At 46.2% G+C, this 23898-nt stretch overlaps 1 protein-coding gene across 2 annotated transcripts in view; it reads left to right on the forward strand.

Annotated features, from left to right (window-relative positions):
• LRP6 (LDL receptor related protein 6) overlaps positions 1-23898 on the forward strand; it is a 136232-nt gene that overhangs the window by 106105 nt on the left and 6229 nt on the right. The window contains exons 16-19 of one of the 2 annotated variants that reach the window (XM_081083446.1): positions 11805-12014; positions 15665-15790; positions 16294-16530; positions 19917-20027. In XM_081083446.1, coding sequence (XP_080939572.1) covers positions 11805-12014; positions 15665-15790; positions 16294-16530; positions 19917-20027 — 684 coding nt within the window. The remainder of the gene's footprint in view (positions 1-11804; positions 12015-15664; positions 15791-16293; positions 16531-19916; positions 20028-23898) is intronic. The other variant, XM_081083447.1, reaches the window with a different exon arrangement.

Below are 23898 nucleotides of genomic sequence, written 5' to 3' on the forward strand. Positions count from 1 at the left end.
GCTCAGGGCTGGCGTGAAGCTTGGCTTCCTCCATCGCCCGGGCAACCAAGCCTCCTGCTTTCTCCAGTTCCATGGCTGCCGGCCACCATCTTGGTTGGGTTAATTTGCATATAGTCGTTCTGATTGGCTGGTGGGCGTGGCTTAGGGCGTAGTGAAGGTACAGTCAGTTGGCATCTTTGTCTCTTATTAGTGTAGATCGGCAAGAAAAGCAGAAAATGGCATACTTCCATGCATTTTGGTAGAAATGGAAATTCGTAGAACCTTTCTGGAGGGCTATTTGCCAATAAATTTTTAGATAGCTGCTTATAGAAATGCTGCCCCAATTGTAAAATGTATTTGATAACCATTATTTGTAATAGCCTATTATAGAGACATACATTCTGCTATATCAAGTGTGTGGAGTATTGCAGTCATTCCAACAAATGAGGTAGATCTGTGTGTAGTGACATGGAAGAATGATTTTTATTTTTGGTATTATTACTAAACTTCACCAGAGGATATTCTTTCCATTGCTTTCAGAGAGAAGAAAAGGGAGGGAGGGAGGAAGAGAGGAAGGAAGAAAGAGAAAGAGAGAGAGACATTGATTGGTTGCTTCTTACACAAGCCTCATGAGGAGGGGGTGGCATGATCGAGCCTTTAACCTTTACCAGAATCTAACCTAAGACCCTTCAGCCTTCAGGCTGACATTCTAACCACTGAGCAAAATTGGCTAGGGCAGAAGAATGGTTTTTAAAAATTAAGTTGTTTATTAAGATCTAATTTTGTTTAGCTGTAACTGGTTTGACTCAGTGAATAGAGTGTCGGCTTGCGGACTGAAAGGTTCCAGGTTCGATTCCGGTCAAGGGCATGTACCTTGGTTGTGGGCACATCCCCAGTAGGGGGTGTGCAGGAGGCAGCTGGTTGATGTCTCTCTCTCATGGATGTTTCTAACTCTCTATCCCTCTCCCTTCCTCTATGTAAAAAATCAATAAAATATATTAAAAAAAATATCTAATTTTGTTTAGAAATTTAGTAATATCCTATATTTATTGGTAAATTGCCTTCCAAAATATTTATATAGTATATACATATTATAGATACACTGTACATATACTGTATATATGTATATATCTTCCTATCTAATAAAAGAGAAACATGGTAATTAACCGTACCTCCGACACTCTTCCCATTGGCTAATCAGTGAGATATGCAAATTAACTGCCAACCAAGATGGCGGATGGCAGTCAGGCAGCTGAGGCAAACAGGAGGCTTGCTTGCTCCAGTGACGGAGGAAGCCAGGTTCCCCGCCTGCCACCTCTGGCCTCTCAGCTGCTCTCTAAGAAACAGTGTTGCAAATATAGAAGCTAAACAAAACCCAGAAACCTGCTTTCAGCCAGCCGGGATCTCAGAGCCCGAGTCGCAACAAAGTTTCCAATACAGAAGGTAAACAAAGCCCAGAAACCTGCTTTCAGCAGCCAAGGTCTCAGACCTGGAGCCGAGCCTTAGAGCTAAGGATGGCTCTCAGCTCCAGTGACAGCCATAGAAGGTAAATAAATCCCAGAATAAAAAAGAAAGAAGAAATAAAAGAGTGGTTGGGAGCTTCAGTCACCCACCAGCCTGAAAACGGCCCTCAGCCCCTCACCCAGACTGGCCAGGCACCCCAGTGGGGACCCTCACTCTGAAGGGGGTGTGACCAGCTGCAAACAGCCATCATCCCCTCACCCAGGCTGGCCAGGCACCCCAGTGGGGACCCCCACCCTGATCCGGGACACCCTTCAGGGCAAACCAGCAGGCCCCCAGCCGTGCATCAGGCCTCTATCCCATATAGTAAAAGGTTAATATGCCTCCCAGCACCGGTATCAGCAGAGCCGCGAGGCCTCCCGGACTGGGATCAGTGGAACCACAAGGTCTCCTGAACCCGGGATCAGCAGAGCAGCGAGGCCTCACTGCCCCTGTGTCAAGCAGAGCCGCAAGGCCTCCCAGCGCTGGAATCAGCTGAGTAGCGAGGCCTTATTGCCCCGGTGTGAAGTGGAGCCTCGAGGCCTACCAGCACTGGGATCAGCGGAGCCGTGAGGCCTCCTGACCCCTGGAGCAGCGTGACGGGGCAGCGTCCAAACCCCCTGATTGCCCTGCAGCTCTGTGTGTGACAGAGGGCGAGGTCACAACCTCCCTATCCGCCCTGCTCTGTTCTTGACAGGGCAAGGCGCCCCAACCCCCTGATCAGCCCTGCTCTGTGCCTGATAGCGGGGAGCTCCCCAACCCCCTGATCGGCCTGCTCGGTGTGTGACAGGGTGCGGCGTCCCAACCCCCCCCATGGGCCCTGCTCTGTGTGTGACGTGGTGGAGCCGCAACCTCCCCATCGGCCCTGCCTTGAGTGTGACGGGGTGGTGCCCCAACCCCCCAATTGGCCCTACCCTGAGCATGACTTAACGGTGACATCGCAACTTCCTGATTCACCCGGCTCTGTGCATGGCAGGGGGGATCTCCCCAACCCCCTGATCGGCCCTGCTCTGTGGGTGACGGGGGAGCTCCCCAACCCCTTGATCGGCCCTGCTCTATGTGTGACAGGGTATGGAATCCCAACCCCCTGATCGGCCTCCTCTGTATGTGACAGGTGGCGCCACAACACCCTGATCTGCCCTGCTCTGTGCGTGATGGGGCGGCGCCGCTACCTCCCCATCAACCCTGCCTTGAGTGTGACGGGGCAGCACCCCAAACCCCAATCGGCTTTACCCTGAGCGTGACAGAGGGTGGCATCGCAACCTCCTGATCCGCCCTGCTCTGTGCATGACAAGGAGCGGCGCCCCAACTCCCCAATCGGCCCTGCTCTGAGCCCGACCAGGGGCTGCGGGGCAGGCACCTAGGGATTGGGCCTGCCCTCTGCCACCCGGGAGCGGGCCGAAGCCAGCAGGTCGTTATCTCGCAAGGGGTCCCAGACTGTGAGTGGGCACAAGTGGTGCTGAGGGATACCCCCCTTCCCCGCCCGCCAGTGCACAAATTTTTGTGCACTGGGCCTCTAGTCCTATCGAATAAAAGAGAAACATGATAATTAGCCGTACATCCGCTACCCTTACCATTGGCTAATCAGGGTGATATGCAAATTAACTGCCAGCCAAGATGGCGTCCGGCAGCCAGGCAGCTTGAAGCTAACATGAGGCTTGCTTGCTTCAGTGACAGAGGAAACCAATGTTCCCCACCTGCCTTGCCGGCCTCTGAGTTTGCAGTTTGAAACATTGTTACAAATATAGAAGCTAAACAAAACCCCAGAAAACTGCCTTCAGCCAGCCGGGATCTCAGAGGTGGAGTTGATACAGTGTTTCGATTATAGAACCCAAACAAACCAGATACCTGCTTTCAGCAGCAGAGGCCTCAGAGCTGGAGCCAGATCTAAAGCTGGCCCAGTATAAAAAAGAAAAAGAAAAAAACGAACAGTTGAGAGCTTCAGTCACCCTCCAGTCTGAAAACAGCTCTCAGCCCCTCACCCAGACTGGCCACGCACCCCAGTGGGGACCCCCACCCTGAAGGGTGTGTGACCAGCTACAAACAGCCATCATCCCCTCACCCAGGCTGGCCAGGCACCCCAGTGGGGAACCCCACCCTGATCCAGGACACCCTTCAGATCAAACCAGCCGGCCCCCAGCCGTGCACCAAGCCTCTATCCTATATAGTAAAAGGGTAATATGCCTCCCAGCACCGGGATCAGCGGAGCTGCGAGGCCTCCCAGCACCGGCACTGGGATCAGCGTGACGGGGCAGCGCCCAAACCCCCTGATCGCCCTGCAGCTCTGTATGTGACAGGGCGGGGCCACAACCTCTCTATCCACCCTGCTCTGTTCGTGACTGGGGAAGGCGCCCCAACCCCCTGATCAGCCCTGCTCTGTGCCTCATATGGGGGAGCTCCCCAACCCCCTGATCGCCCTGCGGCTCGGTGTGTGACAGGGTGCAGAGCCCCAACCCCCTGATCGGCCCTGCTCTGTGTGTGACAGGGTGCGGCGCCCCAACCCTCCACCATCCCCCCCCATGGGCCCTGCTCTGTGTGTGACAGGGTAGAGCCATAACCTCCCCATCGGCCCTGCCCTGAGTGTGACAGTGGTGGCGCCACAACCCCCGATTGGCCCTGCTCTGTGGGTGATAGAGAGTGGCGCCCCAACCCCCTGATCTGCCCTGCTCTGTGTGACAGGGGGCGGTGCCCCAATTCCCCTATCGGCCCTACTCTGAGTGATGGGGGAGCTCCTAAACCCCCTGATCGGCCCTGCTCTGTGTGTGACAGGGAGAGCTCCCCAACTCCCTGATGGGCCCTGCTCTGTGCGTGACAGGGTACGGAGCCCCAACCCCCCTGATGGGCCCTGCTCTGTGCGTGACAGGGGGCAGTGCCCCAACCCCCTGATTGGCCCTGCTCTGTGTGTGACGGGGTGGCGCCGCAACCTCCCCATCGACCCTGCCTTGAGTGTGACAGGGGGCGGTGTCCCAACCCCCCAATTGGCCCTACCCTGAGCGTGACTGAGGGTGGCATCGCAACCTCCCAATCTGCCCTGCTCTGTGCATGACAGGGAACGGTGCCCCAACTCCCCAGTCAGCCCTGCTCTGAGCGTGACCAGGGGCTGCACCTAGGGATTGGGCCTGCCCTCTGCCACTCGGGAGCAGGCCTAAGCCAGCAGGTCTTCATCTCCCGAGGGGTCCCAGACTGCAAGAGGGCACAGGCCGGGCTGAGGGACCCTCCCTCCCCCCCAGTGCACAAATTTTTGTGCACCAGGCCTCTAGTATCTAATAAAGAGAAACATGCAAATTGACCATACCTCTGCTGCACCCACAAGCCATGCCCACAAGCCACACCCACAAGCCAATCAGGAGTGAGTATGCAAATAAACCCAAACAAGATGGCTGTGGCCATGGAGCTGTAGCAAACAGGAGGCTTGGGGTGCCCCTGGTGATGAAGGAAGCCAAGCTTCCCGCCTGCCCTGGCCGGCCGTGGGCTCCTCTGAAGGCTACAAAGTTTCAATTATAGAAGATAAATAAATCCCAGATACCTTCTTCCAGCAGCTGTGGCCTCCAGCCTGCAAGCAGCCATCAGCCCCTCCCCCATGCTGGCCACACCCCAGTAGGGACCCTCACACTGAAGGGGATGTGGCCAACTTCTAAACAGCCCTCAGCCCCTCACCCAGGCTGGCCACGCCCCCAAGCGCGGACCTTCACCCTGAAGAGGGTGTGGCCAGCCCGAAAATGGCCCTCAGCCCCTCACCAAGGCTGGCCACACAATCATGGGTTGAGGGTCCCTGCTGGGGTCTTGGCCATCCTGCAAACAGCCATCAGCCCCTCACCCAGGCTGGCCACACACTCATGGGGTGAGGGTCCTTGCTGGGAGGCTTGGCCAGTCTGCAAACAGCCATTAGCCCCTCACCAAGGTTGGCGAGGCACTGCAGCGGGGACCCCCACCCTAAAGGGGGTGTGGGTGGTTTGGAAACAGCCCTCAGCCCCTCACCGAGGCTGGCAAGGCACTCCAGCGGTGACCCCCACCCTAAAGGGGTTGTGGCCGGTTTGGAAACAGCCCTCAGCCCCTTACCCAGGCTGGCCATGCCCCTCCAGTGGGGACCCCCACCCTGAAGGGGGAGTGGCCAGCCTGAAAACCACCACAGGCCCCTCGCCCAGGCCACCCCACGCCCCAAGGAAACCCCCACCCTTATCCAGGACACCCTTCAGGGCAAACCAGCGGCCCCCTCCCGTGCACCAGGCTTCTGCCTATACTAATAAAAGGGTAATATGCTAATTAGACCTGGAGACCTTCCGACGTTCTTCTGGACAAAGCCATGGTGGTGGGGCCAAGATAGAGGCGGTTAGAGGCCAAGAGGGGAGGGCAGTTGTGGGTGATCAGGCTGGTAGGGGGCGGGGCTGTTGGGGGTAAGCAGGCCAGCACGGGGGCCAGTTGGGGGCAAGCAGGCCATCAGTGGGGGTCAGTTGGAGGTGATCAGGACAGCAGGGGTGTGCAATTTGGAGTGAGCAGGCCAGCAGGGGGGCAGTTGGGGGTAAGCAGACCAGTGGGGAGGGAAGGTGGGGGTGAGCAAGCCAGTAGGGGGGGGCAGTTGTGGGTGATCAGGATGGCCGGGGGGGCATTTGGGGGCAAGCAGGCCGGTGGCGGGGGACAGTTGGGGGTGAGCAGGCCAGCAGGCAGAGTGGTTAGGGGCAATCAGGCAGGCAGGCAGGCAGGTGACCGGTTAGGAGCCAGCAGCCCTGGATTGCGAGAGAGATGTCTGATGGCTGGTTTAGGCCCGATCCCTGTAAACCAGCAGTAGGACATCCTTCCAGGGGTCCCAGACTGGAAAGGGTGCAGGCTGGGCTGAGGAATACCCCTCCCTTGTGAACGAATTTCGTGCACCGGGCCACTAGTGTGTGTGTGTGTGTGTGTGTGTGTGTGTATTTTAAAATCAGATTAAGAAAGTTCCCTTCTGTTTTTAGTTTGCTAAAATAAACCAAACTTGGCATGATATAGTATCCTTTTTATATTTATACTAGAGGCCTGGTGCACAAATTTCATGCATGGGGGGTGGGGTTCTTCAGCCTGGCCTGCACTCTCTCGCAATCCAGTACCTCTCAGTGGTAGTCGGACATCCCTCTCGCAATCTGGGACCGCTTGCTCCTAACCGCTCGCCTGCCTGCCTACCTGATCGCCCCTAACCACTCTGCCTACCTGCCTGATCGCCACTAACCACTCGCCTGCCTGCCTGATTACCCCTAACCCCTCTCTGCCTGCCTGATCGCCCCTCACCACTTGCCTGTCTGCCTGCCTGATCGCCCCTAACTGCTTGCCTGCCTGCCTGATTGCCCCTAACCACTTCTCTGCCTGTCTGATCGTCCCTAAACTGTCTCCACCTCGGCCCCCACATCCAGGACCCAGGCTTCCCTCCCTCTGGCTGGCCGCAGGCACCCAGGACCCTGGGCGGCGCCACGTGGGCCCCAGCTTTGTCAGGAAGGACGTCTGCAATGATGTCTGGTCTATCTGGTCTAATTAGCATATTACCCTTTTATTAGTATAGATTGCTAGATTTGATATGCTGATGTTTCACTTAAGATGTTTGCATCTTTGTTCATGAGAAAGATTACCGTATAGTTTTCCTTTCTTATAATGTACTTGGAGTTATACCATCAAGGTTACATTGCCTCATAAAAATATTTTCCCTTTTCCTGTTTACTGAAAAAGGTTAGTGTAGTATTGGGTCCTCCCTCACTCCTCCTTATATAGTCTCGGATAATTATATACATTTTTATCATTGGGTCTTTTTCTACTTAATATTTTTTTAAACATGTTTTTATTGATTTCAGAGAATGGAAGAGGGAGAAAGAGATAGAAATATCAATGATGAGAGAGAATTATTTATTGGCTGTCTCCCACACACCCCCTACTGTAGATCAAGCCTGAAACCTAGGCATGAGCCCTGACTGGGAATCAAGCCCTCACTTCCTGGTTCATGGATCGATGCTCAACCACTGAGCCACACCGGCTGGGCTCAACTTAATTATTTTAGTCTCCCACCAAACCTTTTGTACTAGATTGCCTAGTACATGCTTTGTTTGTTGAATAAATAAGCATGTTTTTATATTGTCTTTTTCTCTGATTGTCCACTTGAGTCCATCCTTTTACCACCACCAATTAATCATTTTTAATCTTATTATTACTGTTTTAAGTTTGCCATCAAAGTAATACATGTAAATATTTATGGGAATCAAATGATTCCACTTGGCTTATAACAGAAAAACAGGTCTGTTCTACTCATTCCCACTCTCAGAGACATCCACTTTCCGTTCTCTTAAAATAACTTGCTTAAAACTATAATTTCTCAGTTTTTTAATTTTATACATTGCAAGTTGACTGCCTTTGATGGAAGATAAAGATTTTGCTATCTTAAGCCATAGATTCCCCAAAATACACATATAAACTCGCCTCCCAGCCTCCCAACAGTTATATCATAATATTTAAGTTTATACTTAATTATTTGTTATTTATGCTTATTTTCCTCCCTGAAGTTAATTTTGTCTAATGTAAACATTGTTTCAATACATACAGATGCATCAAACAATCCATCTTTTTTTCTTCTGAATTGAAAGCATACTGCTGAACTTCTCTTTTTATTAAATACTAGAGGCTCAGTGCACAAAAATTTGTGCACTTGGGGGGGCGTCCCTCAGCCCAGCCTGTGCCCTCTCGCAGTCTGGGACCCCTCAGGGGATGTCCACCTGCTGGCTTAGGCCTGCTCCCTGGGGGAATGGGCCTAAGCTGGCAGTCAGACATCCCTCTGGCAGCCCGGCAGCCCTCAGAGGATGTCCCCTTGCCAGCGGGGAGCAGGCCTAAGCTGCAGTCGGACATCTTAGCGCTGCTGAGGAGGTGGGAGAGGCTCCCGCCACCACCACTGTGCTGGCAGCCGTCAGCCTGGCTTGTGGCTGACCAGAGCTCCCCCTGTGGATGTGCACTGACCACCAGGGGGCAGTTCCTGCAATGAGCGTCTGCCCCCTGGTGGTCAGTGTGTGTCATATTGACCAGTCATTTCCAGTCGTTCTGCTGTTAGGGTCAATTTGCATATTAGCCTTTTATTATATAGAATAGGGGCCTGGTGCACAGGTGGGGCCGGCTGATTTGCTGTGAAGGGTGTCCTGGATCTGGGTGTGGGTCCCACTGGGGTGCCTGGCCAGCCTGGGTGAGGGACTGATGGCTGTTTTCAGGCTGGCCACGCCCCCCCATGGCGACCCAAGCTTCCAGCCTCTCCTTTTTTTTTTTCTTTTTTTTTCAGCGCCTCCTTGAGCGGAGGCCAGGGTGGGCTGGAAGCAGGTATCTGGGATTTATTTATCTTCTCTAATTGAAACTTTGTAGCCTTGAGCGGATCACAGGGCCGGCCAGGGCAGGTGGGAAGCTTGGCTTCCTTCATCGCCCGGGGCAACCCAAGCCGCCTGATCACTCCAGCTCCATGGCTGCCGCCGTCTTAGTTGGGTTAATTTGCATACTCACTCCTGATTGGCTGGTGGGCATGGCTTGTTGGTGTAGCAGAGTGATGGAGTGATGGTTAATTTGCATGTTTCTCTTTTATTAGTGTAGTTATAAATATTTTTAAATATATTTTTACTGATTTCAGAGAGGCAGGGAGAGGTAGAGAGAGAACATCAATGATGAGAGGGAATCATTGATCAGCTGCCTCCTACATGCCCCATACTGGGGATTGAGCCCGCAACTCGGGCATGTGCCCTGACTGGGAATTGAACCATGACCTCCTAGTTCATAGGTCAATGCCCAACCACTGAGCCATGCCAGTAGGCTGCTGATCTTCTTTATCATCTTCCTCCAATCCAGATTTGCTTGCTTTCTAGGGCAACCTCCTTTCACTGTTATCCTGGGAATATACTTGCCAGTCTTTTTGGTGCTGTACCTACTGTTTGCTGGACTCCATTTCTCTGGTTAATTCCTTTTTCTTGAAAAAGGGTTTATAGGAGCTTAAAATTCTTGATCTTATTTGTCTGTTTTTTCCCCTATCACACTTGTTTGACAATTTGAATGTGTGTAGGATTCATGTTTCATATCTCTTTACTCTCTGAATTTTGAAGGCAGAACTCCATTGTCTTTAAGCATCTCATGCCATTGGGAAGTTTTGTATCATTGTGATTCCTGACTTTACATGTGATCCTTTCCTTTCCTTTCATAAGCTTTTATCCATTCTTGTTTCCCCAGTGTTTTAGAACCTGATGATGATGTGCCATTGTGTGTGATCCTTCCCCTGCTCCCCTCTTTTCTTTGTTTCTTTCACTGAACTGGTTACCAAGTGAATCCTTTCTATTTGGAAACTTATACCATGAGTTCTGAAGAGTTTTTAAATGTGATTTCTTGGATGATTTCTTTTCTGTTTTCTCATTCTGGAAGTTTTATTAAAATGTGCCCTTTTGACTATAGCTGTATTTTCCTTTCCTATTATCTAGCTTTGTCTTTTTGTTCTGGTTTCTGGGGGAGTTTTTCAAATTTATTTCAACCCTCTTGTTGGATTTTTTAATTTCCGAGGGTTCTTTTGTGTTCTCTGAATGTCTTCCCTCCACTAAAAGCATCCTGTTCTTTAAGGGTTTTTGTTGCTGTTGATTTTTCTTCTCTTAATTGTGTCTTTTTCTCTAAGTTTGTTTGTTCTGTTTGTCTTGGGCTTTGAGTATCTGGCGATTGTTAGTTGCTTGTTTGTATTTAATAGTGAGGCAGTAAAAATGCTGACTTTCACATTGCTGCTGCTTGTGAAGCAAGGATTCTTAGAGAGAGACCTGGCTGTTTTCTAATGGGACTCCCAGATGGCAGGCACTATCTAAAGTTCTTTTCTTTTGGATACCTCAGGTTTTTTGTTTGGTCATTGTTGGTGGTGGTTTGTTTTTCCTATAGGGAAACCTTCTAGTCTTCTCTAGGAGGATAAAAACTTGATGCTAGTGTTTTTGGAGTCTAGTGGGAGAAGGGTGTTGGAGAGAGTCCAACCAATTATCAGTAAACTTAAGTAATTTCCTGGTAAAATTCTATGTATGGCACTACCTTTTTGTTTTTGCCTGGTATATTGAAGTCTAGTTTAACCTCTTTAGGAGGCATATCTTCAGTCTTCTGCTAGAGGAGGGAGGAGATCCAGGAGCTGCCTTACTTCTTATACTTATTTTCAGCTGGTACTCTTTCAGCCTCAGTCACATAACTCCTCCCTTTGCTCTATCTGAAAATACTTGGCTCTTCTGGTTTGTGAGCCAGCTAATTTTGCTGTTGGCTTCACCAACTCTAGGCATTTAGCTTTTCCTGGGATACTGTGTTATTGTATCTGATCTGTCTGGTCTCCAACTTCTAAATTTTATATCACTCTGCTCTTCTGTCCTACTTGTTTTTCTGGGTTTATACCTTAATTTTGTTTACCACCATTTTAGTAGATTTGTAGGAGGGAGCATTGTTTTTAACCCACTGTCGATCTGAATGTTGACTTAGGCAGTGCCTTTTCATCTGGACTATCTCCCCACTTTTCTGTATTTATAAAGTTTAGCTTTATGCTTGCCTCCTTTCTGGAACTTTCCCTGATATTTTCAAAGTATAATGGCTTTTTGATTGAACCTCATCACTTAGTAAGCATGAGAATATATTATAGAGCTATTTGAGAGACTATTAGGAGGAAGAGGAAAAGAATAAGTATATTTTTTTCTGTTTAAATGAGGGGGAAGCTATGGGATTTCAGCACACTGTGAAAGAACTTTCTCACAGTTCAGCAACAGAAATAGATTGCTTCTTCAGAGTCCGGATGACTCTGTGTCTGTAATGTTGTAGGAAGAATTCCTACTTTGAGCTGCAGCTTGAACCAGGTGACTTTTGAGTCAGTTGTTTTTCTGCGTCCTGAGTGGGGTGAGGGTAAAGTTCTTCACAGATGCCTCTGGTGTACTCCATGAGTGGGGAAGCCAAGAGCAGAGAGCTCTGGGCTCACCACCACTGCTCCATCCAGAGAAATACCATTTTCATCTCTTTTTATATGTAAGAGCTTTTCATGAAATTTAATTTTAAAAATGGACTCAGCTTTAAGAAACATCTGAAAACTGCTCTGTTCTTTTCTACATTTTTATGAATTAGAATATTTACTATGTATTGGACACTTATTTGCTCTTGATTGTACTTGAATGTGTCTGTTATCTATCTTCTAGTATGTATATATCTGCTAAGAATGATTCTGAAGTTTTGTGGTAGAAAGTTTATATTTTCCTTTTCAGAACTTTTAGAATCTGATTTTTTTCAATAAATAATTGTTGAATGTATGACTTAGCCCACATGAATTATTTCTGGTGAATGTTCTTTTTTCCAAGGTGCCAACCGGATAGTATTAGAAGACTCCAATATCTTGCAGCCCGTGGGACTGACTGTGTTTGAAAATTGGCTCTATTGGATTGATAAGCAGCAGCAAATGATTGAAAAAATTGACATGACAGGTCGAGAGGGTAGAACCAAAGTCCAGGCTCGAATAGCCCAGCTTAGTGACATTCATGCCGTAAAGGAGCTGAACCTTCAGGAATATCGTAAGTACTGAGGATGTACTGCTCATTGTAGGATTTCTGTTTGTTGTAAGAAGTTAAGATAATAATTAGATGTTCTTTTGTGTCTTCTTACCACTTTATCTTGAAGATTTCCATGTACTTTTAGTTTTGCCTTTTTAAAACATTTATTATTTATTTATTTATTTTTAATCCCCACCCAAAGATATTTTTTCTATTGATTTTTAGAGAGAGTGGAAGGAAGGGGAGAAACAGAGAGAGAAACATCAAGGTGAGAGAGACACTTTGATTAGTTGCCTCCCCCACGTGCCCCAACTGGGATCAGGGATCGAGCCTGCAATCAAGGTACATGCCCTTGACCGGAATTGAACCCAGGACCCTTCAGTCTGAGAACCGACGCTCTAGCCACTGAGCAAACCGGCTAGGGCTAACTTTGTACTTTTACAGACTTATATTAAATTCATCTGGGAGCTTTTTAAATTAAGCTTAATCTTTTTCTCCATAAAATAGGAATGGGGGAATGGAATGGTCTTGCTCATTTTCAAAAATTTTCTCAGGTACAACAGACACTCTGCTTGTGATGCCCTTTCTTTCTCTCCTTCAGCCCCTTTAAGAATACTGATATAAAACATATATTTCATTCTTTGTATACCCCATAGTTCAAACTAAAGCAAAAGTTATATTTATATAATGATGGATATAGTTATAATGGAATAACTTTATCTTGAGCAAAAGCAAGCTAAAATCTGTAGGTAAACTTGGAATACTGTGCTTTAATAAGTGCTTGTTTTTTTCCCCTCTTGGATAAAGTTTTCAACTCTGAGCTTTAAAAAAGTAGCCATAAATATTCTTTTTATCCTACTGAAAATTCCAAAATGGATGATCATCTTGGACTATTTCCTTGTTAATAGGTGTCTGTAATCAAAAATACCTTCATAGCAATAATTACTGTAGGTCTTACATGATTGTAGTTTTGAGCTCTGGACTGTGTGCTCAATGTTTAGAGCATGGACCAGCGTACTGAAGGGTATCGGGTTCAACCCCCCATCAAGGGCACGTACCTGGGTTGCAGGTTTGATCCCTGGCCTCGGGTGAGGCATGTACAAGAGGCAACCTATCGATGTGTCTCTCACTTTGATGTCTGTCTGTCTGTCTCTCTTGTCTGTTTCTCTGTCTCTCAAAATGAATGGGGAAAATATCCTTGGGTGAGATGAGAGAGAGAGAGAGAGAGAGAGAGAGAGAGAGAGAGAGAGAGAGAGAGGGAGAGAGAGAGAGAACACTATTGAAACTCCTTCTCAGCACAATGCCTTTAAATCAAATTGTAATATGAAAGGAGAATAGAGGAATGAGAGCATCATTGCTTGTTCAAGTCCTCATTATTTTGTCACTGTTTATGAACTTGGAAGTTAAGTTTAGAGGTATTTAAGAATTAGAAAGTTAGAATTGTTGCCATTCTTTGTTATGATATGTAACTCATGCAGAACATTTAATAGGAATAAGGTAGTAATGACACAGTGCCTAAGTTATTCAGTTGATATAAGATCTCAATTGAGGTTTTCAGAATTTCCAGGGGGGTTTGGTATCTTTTTCATAAATAAGTGAACATTTAAATATGGTTTTATATTTGGAAAAACATTTTTTTTTCAAATTTCTAAGAACATTAAAGAGAATGAGGTTTTTATCAAAAGTGCCATGGAATTAAAAGGTTGAGGAACACTGCCGTATTATTTATGTATCCTAATCTAATGACTGATGTCTGTTTTGGGACATTGATGTCGTATAGCACACTGCTCATTAGTAGATAGCTGACTCCCTTAAGCTCATCAGCACTCACCAAAACAGAACGGATGTGTTAGTGAAAAGTCAGATAACAAATGGGTGTCTACATCAGATGTTGGTATTCTGTGAAGGCATATGTCCAGTTACTTTTAACACAAGCTAAGTAGAAAATTCATAGCAATGATTTCATTGAATACAACCTGTCAGACAGACTTCAGATAGTTGCCAGATGGTATATTTATTTCATTTAACACAAATATGAGGAAATTGAACATTTGTAACATTGCAGGTTATCTTTTTAAAAATTACTATTATTGATTTTAGAGAGAGAGGAAGGAAGAGGGGGAGAGAGAGAAACATGGATGTGAGAGAGAAACAATAATTGGGCTGCCTCCTGCAGGTCCCCTACTGAGGCTGGAGTCGAAACTCTGGCATGTGCCCTGACTGGTAATCAAACCTGCCACCTTTTGGTGTATGGGGTGATGCTCAACCAACTGAGCCACTCCAGCCAGGGCACATTGCAGGTTACCTTTTGCAATTAACTAAGCAAGTAATTTTGATTATTTCTGATTGATTGAGTTCCATGTGAATTTAAATTTTTTCAGTGGATTCTTTATTAATATATACTTTTTGAGTAAAATCATCTTTTTTAGAAAATTAGAATTTCTGAGTTAAAATCTGTAGTTTAGAAGAGTTTTTATATAGTCTCATCATTCTTTCTACACATTTTTTTAGTTTCAGTAATCAGCTTTTCTTAGTCACAAAATTAACATGAGCTGTATCATTACCATGCTTAAAATACTTTAAGATATATATAAACTAGAGGCCCGGTGCATGAAATTCGTGCGGGGTTGGGGTGGTTCCCTTAGCCCAGCCTGCACCCTCTCTAATCTGGGACCCCTTGAGGGGATGTCTGACTGCCGGTTTAGGCCCTATCCCTGGCTTGGTCACCCTTAACACATTGTATGTGGGAAACGTATTTATATGTTTTATGTATTTATACGTTCTACCAGTGTAATAGAGCGCGGGACACGTATTAATACATTTTTTATAGACTAGCGGTAGAATGCGGGTAACGTATAAATATGTAAACCAAAGTTATCGTAATTTTACTGAACGTTGCCATTTGCGCAAAAAATTAGCAAAAATGGCCTGCGCCACCTGTTAGTGCACGATAAAAACTACCCGCAAACAATGTGTTAACTGCCCCCTGCTGCCGGCCACGTCGACCCCAACTGCCTGCTCTCTGCTGGCCTAGTTGCTCCTAACTGCCCCTCTCTCCCCAGCTGCTGGCCTGTTCACCCCTTACTGCCCCCCCCCCCCCACTGGCCTGGTCGCCCCCAACTGCCCCCTCCCTGTCAGGCTGGTTGCTCCTAACTGCCCTCCACCGTCCCCCCCCACCCCCCCCCCGCTGACCTGGTTGCCCCCAACTGCCCCCCCTGCTGGCCTGGTCACTCCACGCAGCCTGCTGTTCAGTCGTTTGGTCGTCCCTCACTAATCCCCCTGCCTGCCTGGTCGCCCCACACATCCTGCTTGTTCAGTTGTTTGGTTATCCCTCACTAACCCTCCTGCCAGCCTGGTTGCCCCACACAGCCTGTTGTTCAGTCATTTGGTCGTCCCTCACTAACCCCCTTGCTGCCTGGTCATAGGCAGCCATTTTGTGAGGGCATGAGGGTTAATTTGCATATTGCCTATTTATTATATTGCATATATAAAAACTGTTTTGTTGTCCTCGTTTTCTTATAGATTGTGTAGGGATGGAGCAAGGAATTATATATGTGTGGTAAAAAAGTCCTTGGTAATTCATAAATGATTGATTTTGACCTGGCTGTCCTTCCTCCCTCCCTCTCTTTCTTCCTTCTTTACTTTTTTTTTTTTTTTTTTTTTTTTTGCAGGACAGCACCCTTGTGCTCAGGATAATGGTGGCTGTTCACATATTTGTCTTGTAAAAGGAGATGGTACTACAAGGTGCTCTTGCCCCATGCACTTGGTTCTGCTTCAAGATGAGCTATCATGTGGAGGTAAATATGTTATAATTTTCCTGTGCAGGTCTAAATGCCAATTAACATGTTCTGTAATTTTAATTTAAATGAAAGAGAAAGACTGTTGTCTACAGTGACAGAAATTTAAAAATAATCTGATTTCTAATGTTAGGAAAATTATTACATAACTGAGTTGATACAGCTATTAAACATTATGATTATAAACTGATATAAAAATGTAGCCCCCCCCCAATCAGTGTTTTCTACTATAAAAGCTACATAAAATACATATTTCTGTGAACAAAGATTGAAAGAGCTTATACACTCAAAAAACCATTGAGAAGGTGGTATTATAAGACTCTCATTCTAACTTTTCTAAGTTTAAAAAAAAATAACGTGTTGAGTAGCAACTGTGAAGCATTCTGCTTGGACTGCAAGAGATTGTACATGTTGATTATTAAATGAGCTTCGCTCAGGTATGTTACCTCTGCGTGACAATTATTTTGTTTTTGTCACTCTCCTCCCCCCCTTGTTCATTGAAGAGCCCCCAACATGTTCTCCTCAGCAGTTTACTTGTTTCACGGGAGAAATTGATTGTATCCCTGTGGCTTGGCGGTGTGATGGGTTTACTGAATGTGAAGACCACAGTGATGAACTCAATTGTCCTGTATGCTCAGAGTCCCAGTTCCAGTGTGCCAGTGGACAGTGTATTGATGGTGCCCTCAGATGCAATGGAGATGCAAACTGCCAGGATAAATCAGACGAGAAGAACTGTGAAGGTATCTAAAAATTTTAAGACCTTTTTATATAGTCCTTTTTCCATTAAGTTGTTTGCAATTCAGAATGGAGTGTTGCTTTGGCTCAGTGGTAAATTGGGGATTTTCAAGTACATTTGACTTTATTATGTCTAAACATAGTTGAGTACTAATATATGGTGACAGGAGAAGATTTGATTTTGGGTAATGAGCACATGATGCAATATACAGATCTTGTAACCAGAAACCCATACCTGAAAGCTATATGTTCATGTTGACAAATGTCACCCCAATCCTATCTAATAATAGAGAAACATGGTAATTAACCGTAACTTCGCTACCCTTCCCATTGGCTAATCGGCAGGATATGCAAATTAACTGCCAACAAAGATGGCGGCCGACAGCCAGGCAGCTGAAGTGAACATGAGGGTTGCTTGCTCCAGTGATGGAGGAAGCCAAGGTTCCCCGCCTGCCTCAGCCCAGCTCTGAGCTCAGGATGCAATAATGTAGCAATTATAGAAGCTAAACAAACTCCAGAAACCTGCTTTCAGCCAGCAGCGGGCTCAGAACTTAGAGCGCCAGTGATGGTAACAGAGTTTCAATTATAGAAGCTAAACAAACTCAGATACCTGCTTTCAGCCAGCCGCGGCCTCAGAGCTGGAGCTGGCTCTCAGCTCCAGTGACAGCTATAGAAGGTAAATAAATCCCAGAAGAAGAAAAAAAGAGGCTGGGAGCTTCAGTTGCCCGCCAGCCTGAAAACGGCCCTCAGCCCCTCACCCAGACTGGCCAGGAACCCCAGTGGAGACCCCCACCCTGAAGGGGGTGTGGCCAGCTGCAAACAGCCATCAGCCCGTCATCCAGGCTGGCCAGGCACCCCAGTGGGGACCCCATCCCTAAAGGGGGTGTGGCCAGCTGCAGACAGCCATCAGCCCCTCACCCAGGCTGGCCAGGCACCCAAGCGGGATCCCCACCCTGATCCGGGACACCCTTCAGAGCAAACCAGCCAGCCCCCTCCCGTGCACCAGGCCTCTATCCTATATAGTAAAAGGGTTATAGGCAAACTGACCCTAACAGCAAAAAGACTGGGAATGACTGGTCACTATGGCACACACTGACCACCAGGGGGCAGATGCTCAATGCAGTAGCTGCCCTCTGGTGGTCAGGGTGCTCTCACATGGGAGGAGCTCTGCTCAGCCACAAGCCAGGCTGAAGGCTGCCAGTACAGCAGTGGTGGTGGGAGCCTCTCCTGCCTCCTCAGCAGTGCTAAGGATGTCTGACTGCAGCTTAGGTCTGCTCCCCACTGGCAAGTGGACATCCCCCGAGGGCTGCCGGGCTGCCAGAGGGATGTCTGATTGCCATCTTAGGCCCAGTCCCCCGGGGAACAGGCCTAAGCCAGCAGGTGGTCATCCCCTGAGGGGTCCCAGTCTGCGAGAGGGCACAGGTCAGGCTGAGGGACACCCCCCCCCCCCCCCAGTGCACAAATTTTTGTGCACCGGGCCTCTAATAAATGTAATAAAAATAAATAAATACAGTAACATGTTCCAAATTATTGTTTTAATTAACTTAATATGCATAAGGTTTATATACATCAATAAGCTTTACAGATCCCTAGCTTGTTTGGCTCAGTGGATAGAATGTCAGCCTGCAGACTGAAGGGTCCTGGGTTCGATTCCTGTCAAGGGCACATGCCTGGGTTGTAGGCTCGATCCCCAGTGTGGGACCTGCAGCTGATCAATGATTTTCTGTCATCATTGATGTTTCTCTCTCTTTCTCCCTCTCCCTTCCTCTCTGAAACCAATATACACACACACACACACACACACACACACACACACACACACTAGGGGCCCGGTGCAGGAAATTCGTGCACTGTGTGTGTGTGTGTGTGTGTGTGTGTGTGTGTGTGTGTGGCAGGGGAGAGTGTCCCTCAGCCCAGCCTGCCCCCTCTCACATACTGGGAGCCCTCAGGCGTTGACCCCCATCACCCTCCGATCACCTCATCGGCCCCTTGCCCAGGCCTGACGCCTCCGCCAGAGGTGTCAGGCTTGGACAGGGGACCCCCATCTCCCCCCGATCACTGGCTCTGGCCCCCGCCCAGGCCTGAGGCCTCTGGCCCAGGAATCATGCCTGGGCAGGGGACCCCCTTCTCCCTCTGATCGCTTACTCCACCCCCTGCCCAAGCCTGACGCCTCTGACCCAGGCTTCAGGCCTGGGCAAGGGGACCATCATATCCCCCCAATCCCCGGCTCCGCCCCCCACCCAGGCCTGATGCCTCGGCCAGAGGAGTTGACCCTCATCACCCTCCGATCACCAATCACCGGATCGGCCCCTTGACCAGGCCTGAGGCCTCCGGCAGAGGTGTCAGGCCTGGGCAGGGGACCCCCAGCTCCCCGCGGTTGCAGGCTCCGCCCCTGCCCAGGCCTAACGCCTCTGGCCTAGGCGTCCGGCCCGGGCAGCAGGGACCTGCAGTGGCAGCGGGGGGCGCTGCAATCGTGGGCTTCGCTTTAGGCCCAGGCAAGGGACCCCTAGCTCCTGGGACTGCCAGCTTCTACCGTGCCCAGCTCCCATCGCTGGCTCCACCTCTACTTCCTGCTATCACTGGCCAGGGCGGCAAAGGCGGCTGATTCTCCGATCATGGCTGGGGGGCAGGGCAAAGGCGGCCCTGGGGCTGCCTTTGCCCTGCCCCCCAGCTCTTAGCTCCCCCCTGGGTTTCCGATCACTGTCAGTGGCAGGGGGCTTCTTCCTGCTTTCCCTTTCGCCTCCCTGCACTGTGCCTACATATGCAAATTAACCACCGTTTTGTTGGCAGTTAACTGCCAATCTTAGTTGGCAGTTAACTGCCAATCTTAGTTGGCGGTTAATTTGCATATAGCCCTGATTAGCCAATGAAAACGGTATCGCTGTACGCCAATTACCATTTTCTCTTTTATTAGTGTAGATATATATATATATATATATATATATATATATTTAAAAAAGCTTAACAGAGGAATGAGGCCAAAAGAACTTTAGAAGGTAAAAATAGTACTTGTTCCCAACAAACTCTGAATTCATGAATTTATTTCAGTGTAAAATAATTTTATTACTCTTTCCTTCACTAACCTTTAACATGGTATAAAACAAAAAACAAATATTTTGGAATTCTTTAGTGTCTAGAAATGCATGTAGAATTCTTTAATTCTTAACAGAATTATTAGTGAATGTTGAAATTTAACATGAAGAACAAAATAGGAAATTTCCTGCTGGATTGCCTTTTCCCTCTCTTAAGGAAAATCCCCTGAGAATAATTTTTAAGATATATCTAAGAGTCTAATTTGTTTTCATTTGCACCCACAAAGTAGTTTTTGACTTGCTAGTATTTGGCTTCACAATATAGTAAAAATAAGAAAACTATTTGCCTTTTTTCCCAGTGCTTTGTTTAATTGATCAGTTCCGCTGTGCCAATGGTCAGTGCATTGGAAAACATAAGAAATGTGATCATAATGTGGATTGCAGTGACAAATCAGATGAACTGGATTGTTGTAAGTAGGACTAAAACCTGCATATTACTCTTTAGGAAGAATTTTAATAGTATATTTTCCTTTTCTTTATGTGTGAGTTTTACTTATAATCACTACTTCCTTACTAAGAAAAACTATTAATGGTAAGCATGTTTTGCTTTTAATAAGTCCTCAAAAGACAGCAGTTTTCTTATGCACAAAAATTCTTCACAGAAACATTTAGTGTAAAGCATTAGAAAATAATAAATATTGTTTAGCCACAACTAAAGTTAAGAAATTCTGAAACAATTTATAGGCATACCATGGAGATTTTGCTGGCTTGGATTCAGACCACTGCAATAAAGCGAATATTGCAATAAAATGAGTCAAACTAGTTTTTTTGTTTACACTGCATATAAAAGTTTACTTAAACTATAATGTAGTCTATTAAGTTCAATGGCATTATGTCTTAAAAAAACAGTGTACATATTTTAATTTAAAAAGTTTACTGCTAAGAAAATGCTAACTGTCATCTGATCTTGTTGGAAAATGGCGCTGATAGACTTTTTTGTCATCGGGTTGCTACATACCTTCAATTTGTAAAAAAAACACAATCTGTGAAGCATACTAAAACGGGAAATGCTCGTAGTTATGTGGAACTCAACCAGTAGTCTAAACTTAAGAGTTTCTGAACATTAGTTCATATTTAACATCTCCCATTTTTTTTTCTTGATACAATTCCACCAGTATCTCAGTGATTTTAAGAGCTTTCTTTCCCTGGCCGGGTAGCTCAGTTGATTAAAGTGTTGTCCTGATATGCCAAGGTTGTGGGTTCGATCCCCAGTCAGGGCACAAACAAGAATCAGCCAGTGAATGCATAAGTAAGTAGAACAAAGAAGCAATGTTTGTCTCCCCCTACTTCCCCTCTCAAATCAATTTTAAAAAAAAGACAGTGCCCTGGCCAGTGTGGCTCAGTTGGTGGGGCATTGTCCCATGCACCATGAGGTTGCTGGGTCGGGCATGCCCGAGTTGCAGGTTTGATCCCCGGTAGGGGACATGCAGAAGGCAGCTGATCGATGTTGCACTTTCACATTGATGTTTCTGTCTCTAAAAATCAACTTTTTCAAAGTAATTTTTTAAAAGGACAGTAAAAAAAAAAAAAAAAAAAAAGGTTAAGGACACTTATGCCAACATATACTTATAGACCTAGAGAATGTAGGCTGAATAGCCTATAGTTTCTTCAAGGTTCATAACTATTGACCAGTGCCTGAACATATAATATATTCCAAAGTCGTAAACTTAGTTCTGAATGCAGTTCAGCATAAGCCAGGTCTATCCTGTCAAAATTGGTTTAATGGAATTTAGATAGGTCTCGTTTTAAAACTCTTTAATCTTAATAAAGACTTTAAGCTGATATTTTTACAAATTCAAATAGGATACTTACTAAGACTTGTAGAATCTATTCACTTATTCAGGATGGCATGGCTGTGGAATTGGGAAAGCTGTAAAGCAGATGGATTAGAGGTGATAAGATTATAGGAAGGGAAATGTTAGGCTGGTTGCTGTCAAACTTTTTTGACCAAATCAAGAGGATACAAAGACATGGGTGCACACATAAACAGATATGTCATACAACAGTATTTATCCATAGTTTGTAGAATGCATTCTGACGTTTTCTGTTTTAAAATTCTATTTGCATCCCACTAAATTGTTTTCACTATCTAGTAACTTGCAGCCTGTAATTTAAAAATGCTTAGGAGACTATTATAGTTCAGGCAGAAGATGATGAAGATCTAAATCAAGAGGAGCAGTGGTGGTGGAAAGATAGATTTCAGAGTTATTTCTGAAATAAAAAAGGTTTGGTAACCATTTAGATATAGTTGATAAGTTTAGGTTGACACACAGATACCTCATTGAGGTACTGGAGTCATTAACTAGAATATATCACAGGGACTGTAAACTGAGGTACCATATCTTGGCTGCAGATGTAATGTTTGGCTGATTTAGGTTTTTTTAAATTTATTTTTAATTTAATTTAAATGCCTTTAATTTGCCAAGAGCACCTCATTTGTTTTATGATCTGCTTTACCCCTGGCATCTAGGAAACATGACAGATGCTGGTGACAGAGAGTTCACTTTGAATGTGTTGCATTCAAGTTGCCCATGAAGTTTTTCAGGAAGTTGTTGACTGTATGGGTCTGTAGCTCAAGAGAGAGATTTGGGCTCTTCAATTTATTAATGATAATTAAAGCAGAGTCAGTGGATGAAATCTCCCAGGGAGAGTTAAATAGAGGAGGAAAATAGCAGGGGTAGACAGAACTCTGGGAACCACCTGTACTTGGGAGGCAGACAGAAGAGCATGAAGCCAACAAAAGGAAACAGAAAGAATAATCTGAGATAGTGAAACTAAGAGAGTGGTATCTTGGAAGGATATTGATCAGACATTTTTGAGGAAAACAAGAGCCAGCAGCATTGAGAATATAGAGAGGCCAGTGAGGTGAAGGGTTCATTGAATGTGGCAAATAGGAGAATGTTGATCTTTGCCAGACTAGTTGCAGTGTGGTGAGGATAAGAGCCTGATTTCAGTGAGTCAAGATATGACCCAGAGACTTTAAGAGTTGGAGATAGTGAGTGTAAAGTATTCTTCTTAAGCTTGGCATTAGGAAGGAATGTCAAGGCACTAGAAAGGAATAAGAAAGATGAGATGGTTGCTCACGGGACTAAGAATCTGCCTCACATGCCATAGATGAAATATGTAACTGGCAGCCCCTATGTATTGTGTAACAGTAATGTTATTTTCTCTCATTTATTTTATTTAATCTATCAGAGGATGAGTTTAACTATGTGGATGGGTGTTTGAGGTAAGACAAAGCAGAAGGAAGGTTTTTAAAGGATTTGCAGTTGTGAGCAATATAGTCTGACCGTTCAGAATGGAATGATTTTCCTTCTAAATTGAAGAGTAATGCTCTAAATCAGATGAGCCCTTTTGCTCTTTCCCTCTACCTCTAATATTGATGTCTCTGCTTCTAAAGCCTCAGATGGAGCAGGTGGATGCCAAGGGCAGGGTCTTGCTCCAGTGCTCTCAGGCCCTGGCTTTCTTTCTGAGTCCTCAAGTACTCCTGTATCAGAGGCCTGTTCCTTGCCCTCAGGCAGCAAGACTCACCCTGAAGGCATCAGCTCATTGGGCCTGAGAGCTAATGCTCATCTTTAGCCCCCAGTTTCCTGTCACCAGGCCTACATGTCACTTCTCAAACCTAAAATCCAGCCCAGGCTTGCTTTTGGCTTCACCATTCCAGGTCATTTAATGACTTTTTTAGATTCATCCCTTCTGGCCCTAAAATTTGTTCTAAGATTCTAAAATAAGTTTGTTGATTTTTAGGATATACAGAATAAAGTATGATAGATTTTTATATGTATATGTAATTAAAACTTCTTAATGGAGTTTAACTATAATTCACTTAATTTTTTTTAAATCATTTACAGTATGGTTCCCAATGTTTTGTTTTATTTTTGTTTTCACTTAAGGATGGTTCCTTTGATTCTTAATGATAACATTTATCCATAATCCATGGGGCATGGTGTATATGCATTCCTAAAAAAGAAAAGTGTTGCCGAAACCGGTTTGGCTCAGTGGATAGAGCGTCGGCCTGCGGACTGAAAGGTCCCAGGTTCGATTCCGGTCAAGGGCATGTACCTTGGTTGCGGGCGCATCCCCAGTAGGAGATGTGCAGGAGGCAGCTGATCGATGTTTCTCTCTCATCGATGTTTCTAACTCTCTATCTCCCTTCCTCTCTGTAAAACATCAATAAAATATATTTAAAAAAAAAAAGGAAAAAAAAAAAAGTGTTTATAAGTTGTCTTCATTAGCTTCCCACTCTGCTCGCAAGCCCTCTTTTTGATTACTACTTTGACT

Source organism: Myotis nattereri (assembly GCF_964212035.1).
Source record: "Myotis nattereri genome assembly, chromosome: 2".
Lineage (NCBI taxonomy): Eukaryota > Metazoa > Chordata > Mammalia > Chiroptera > Vespertilionidae > Myotis > Myotis nattereri.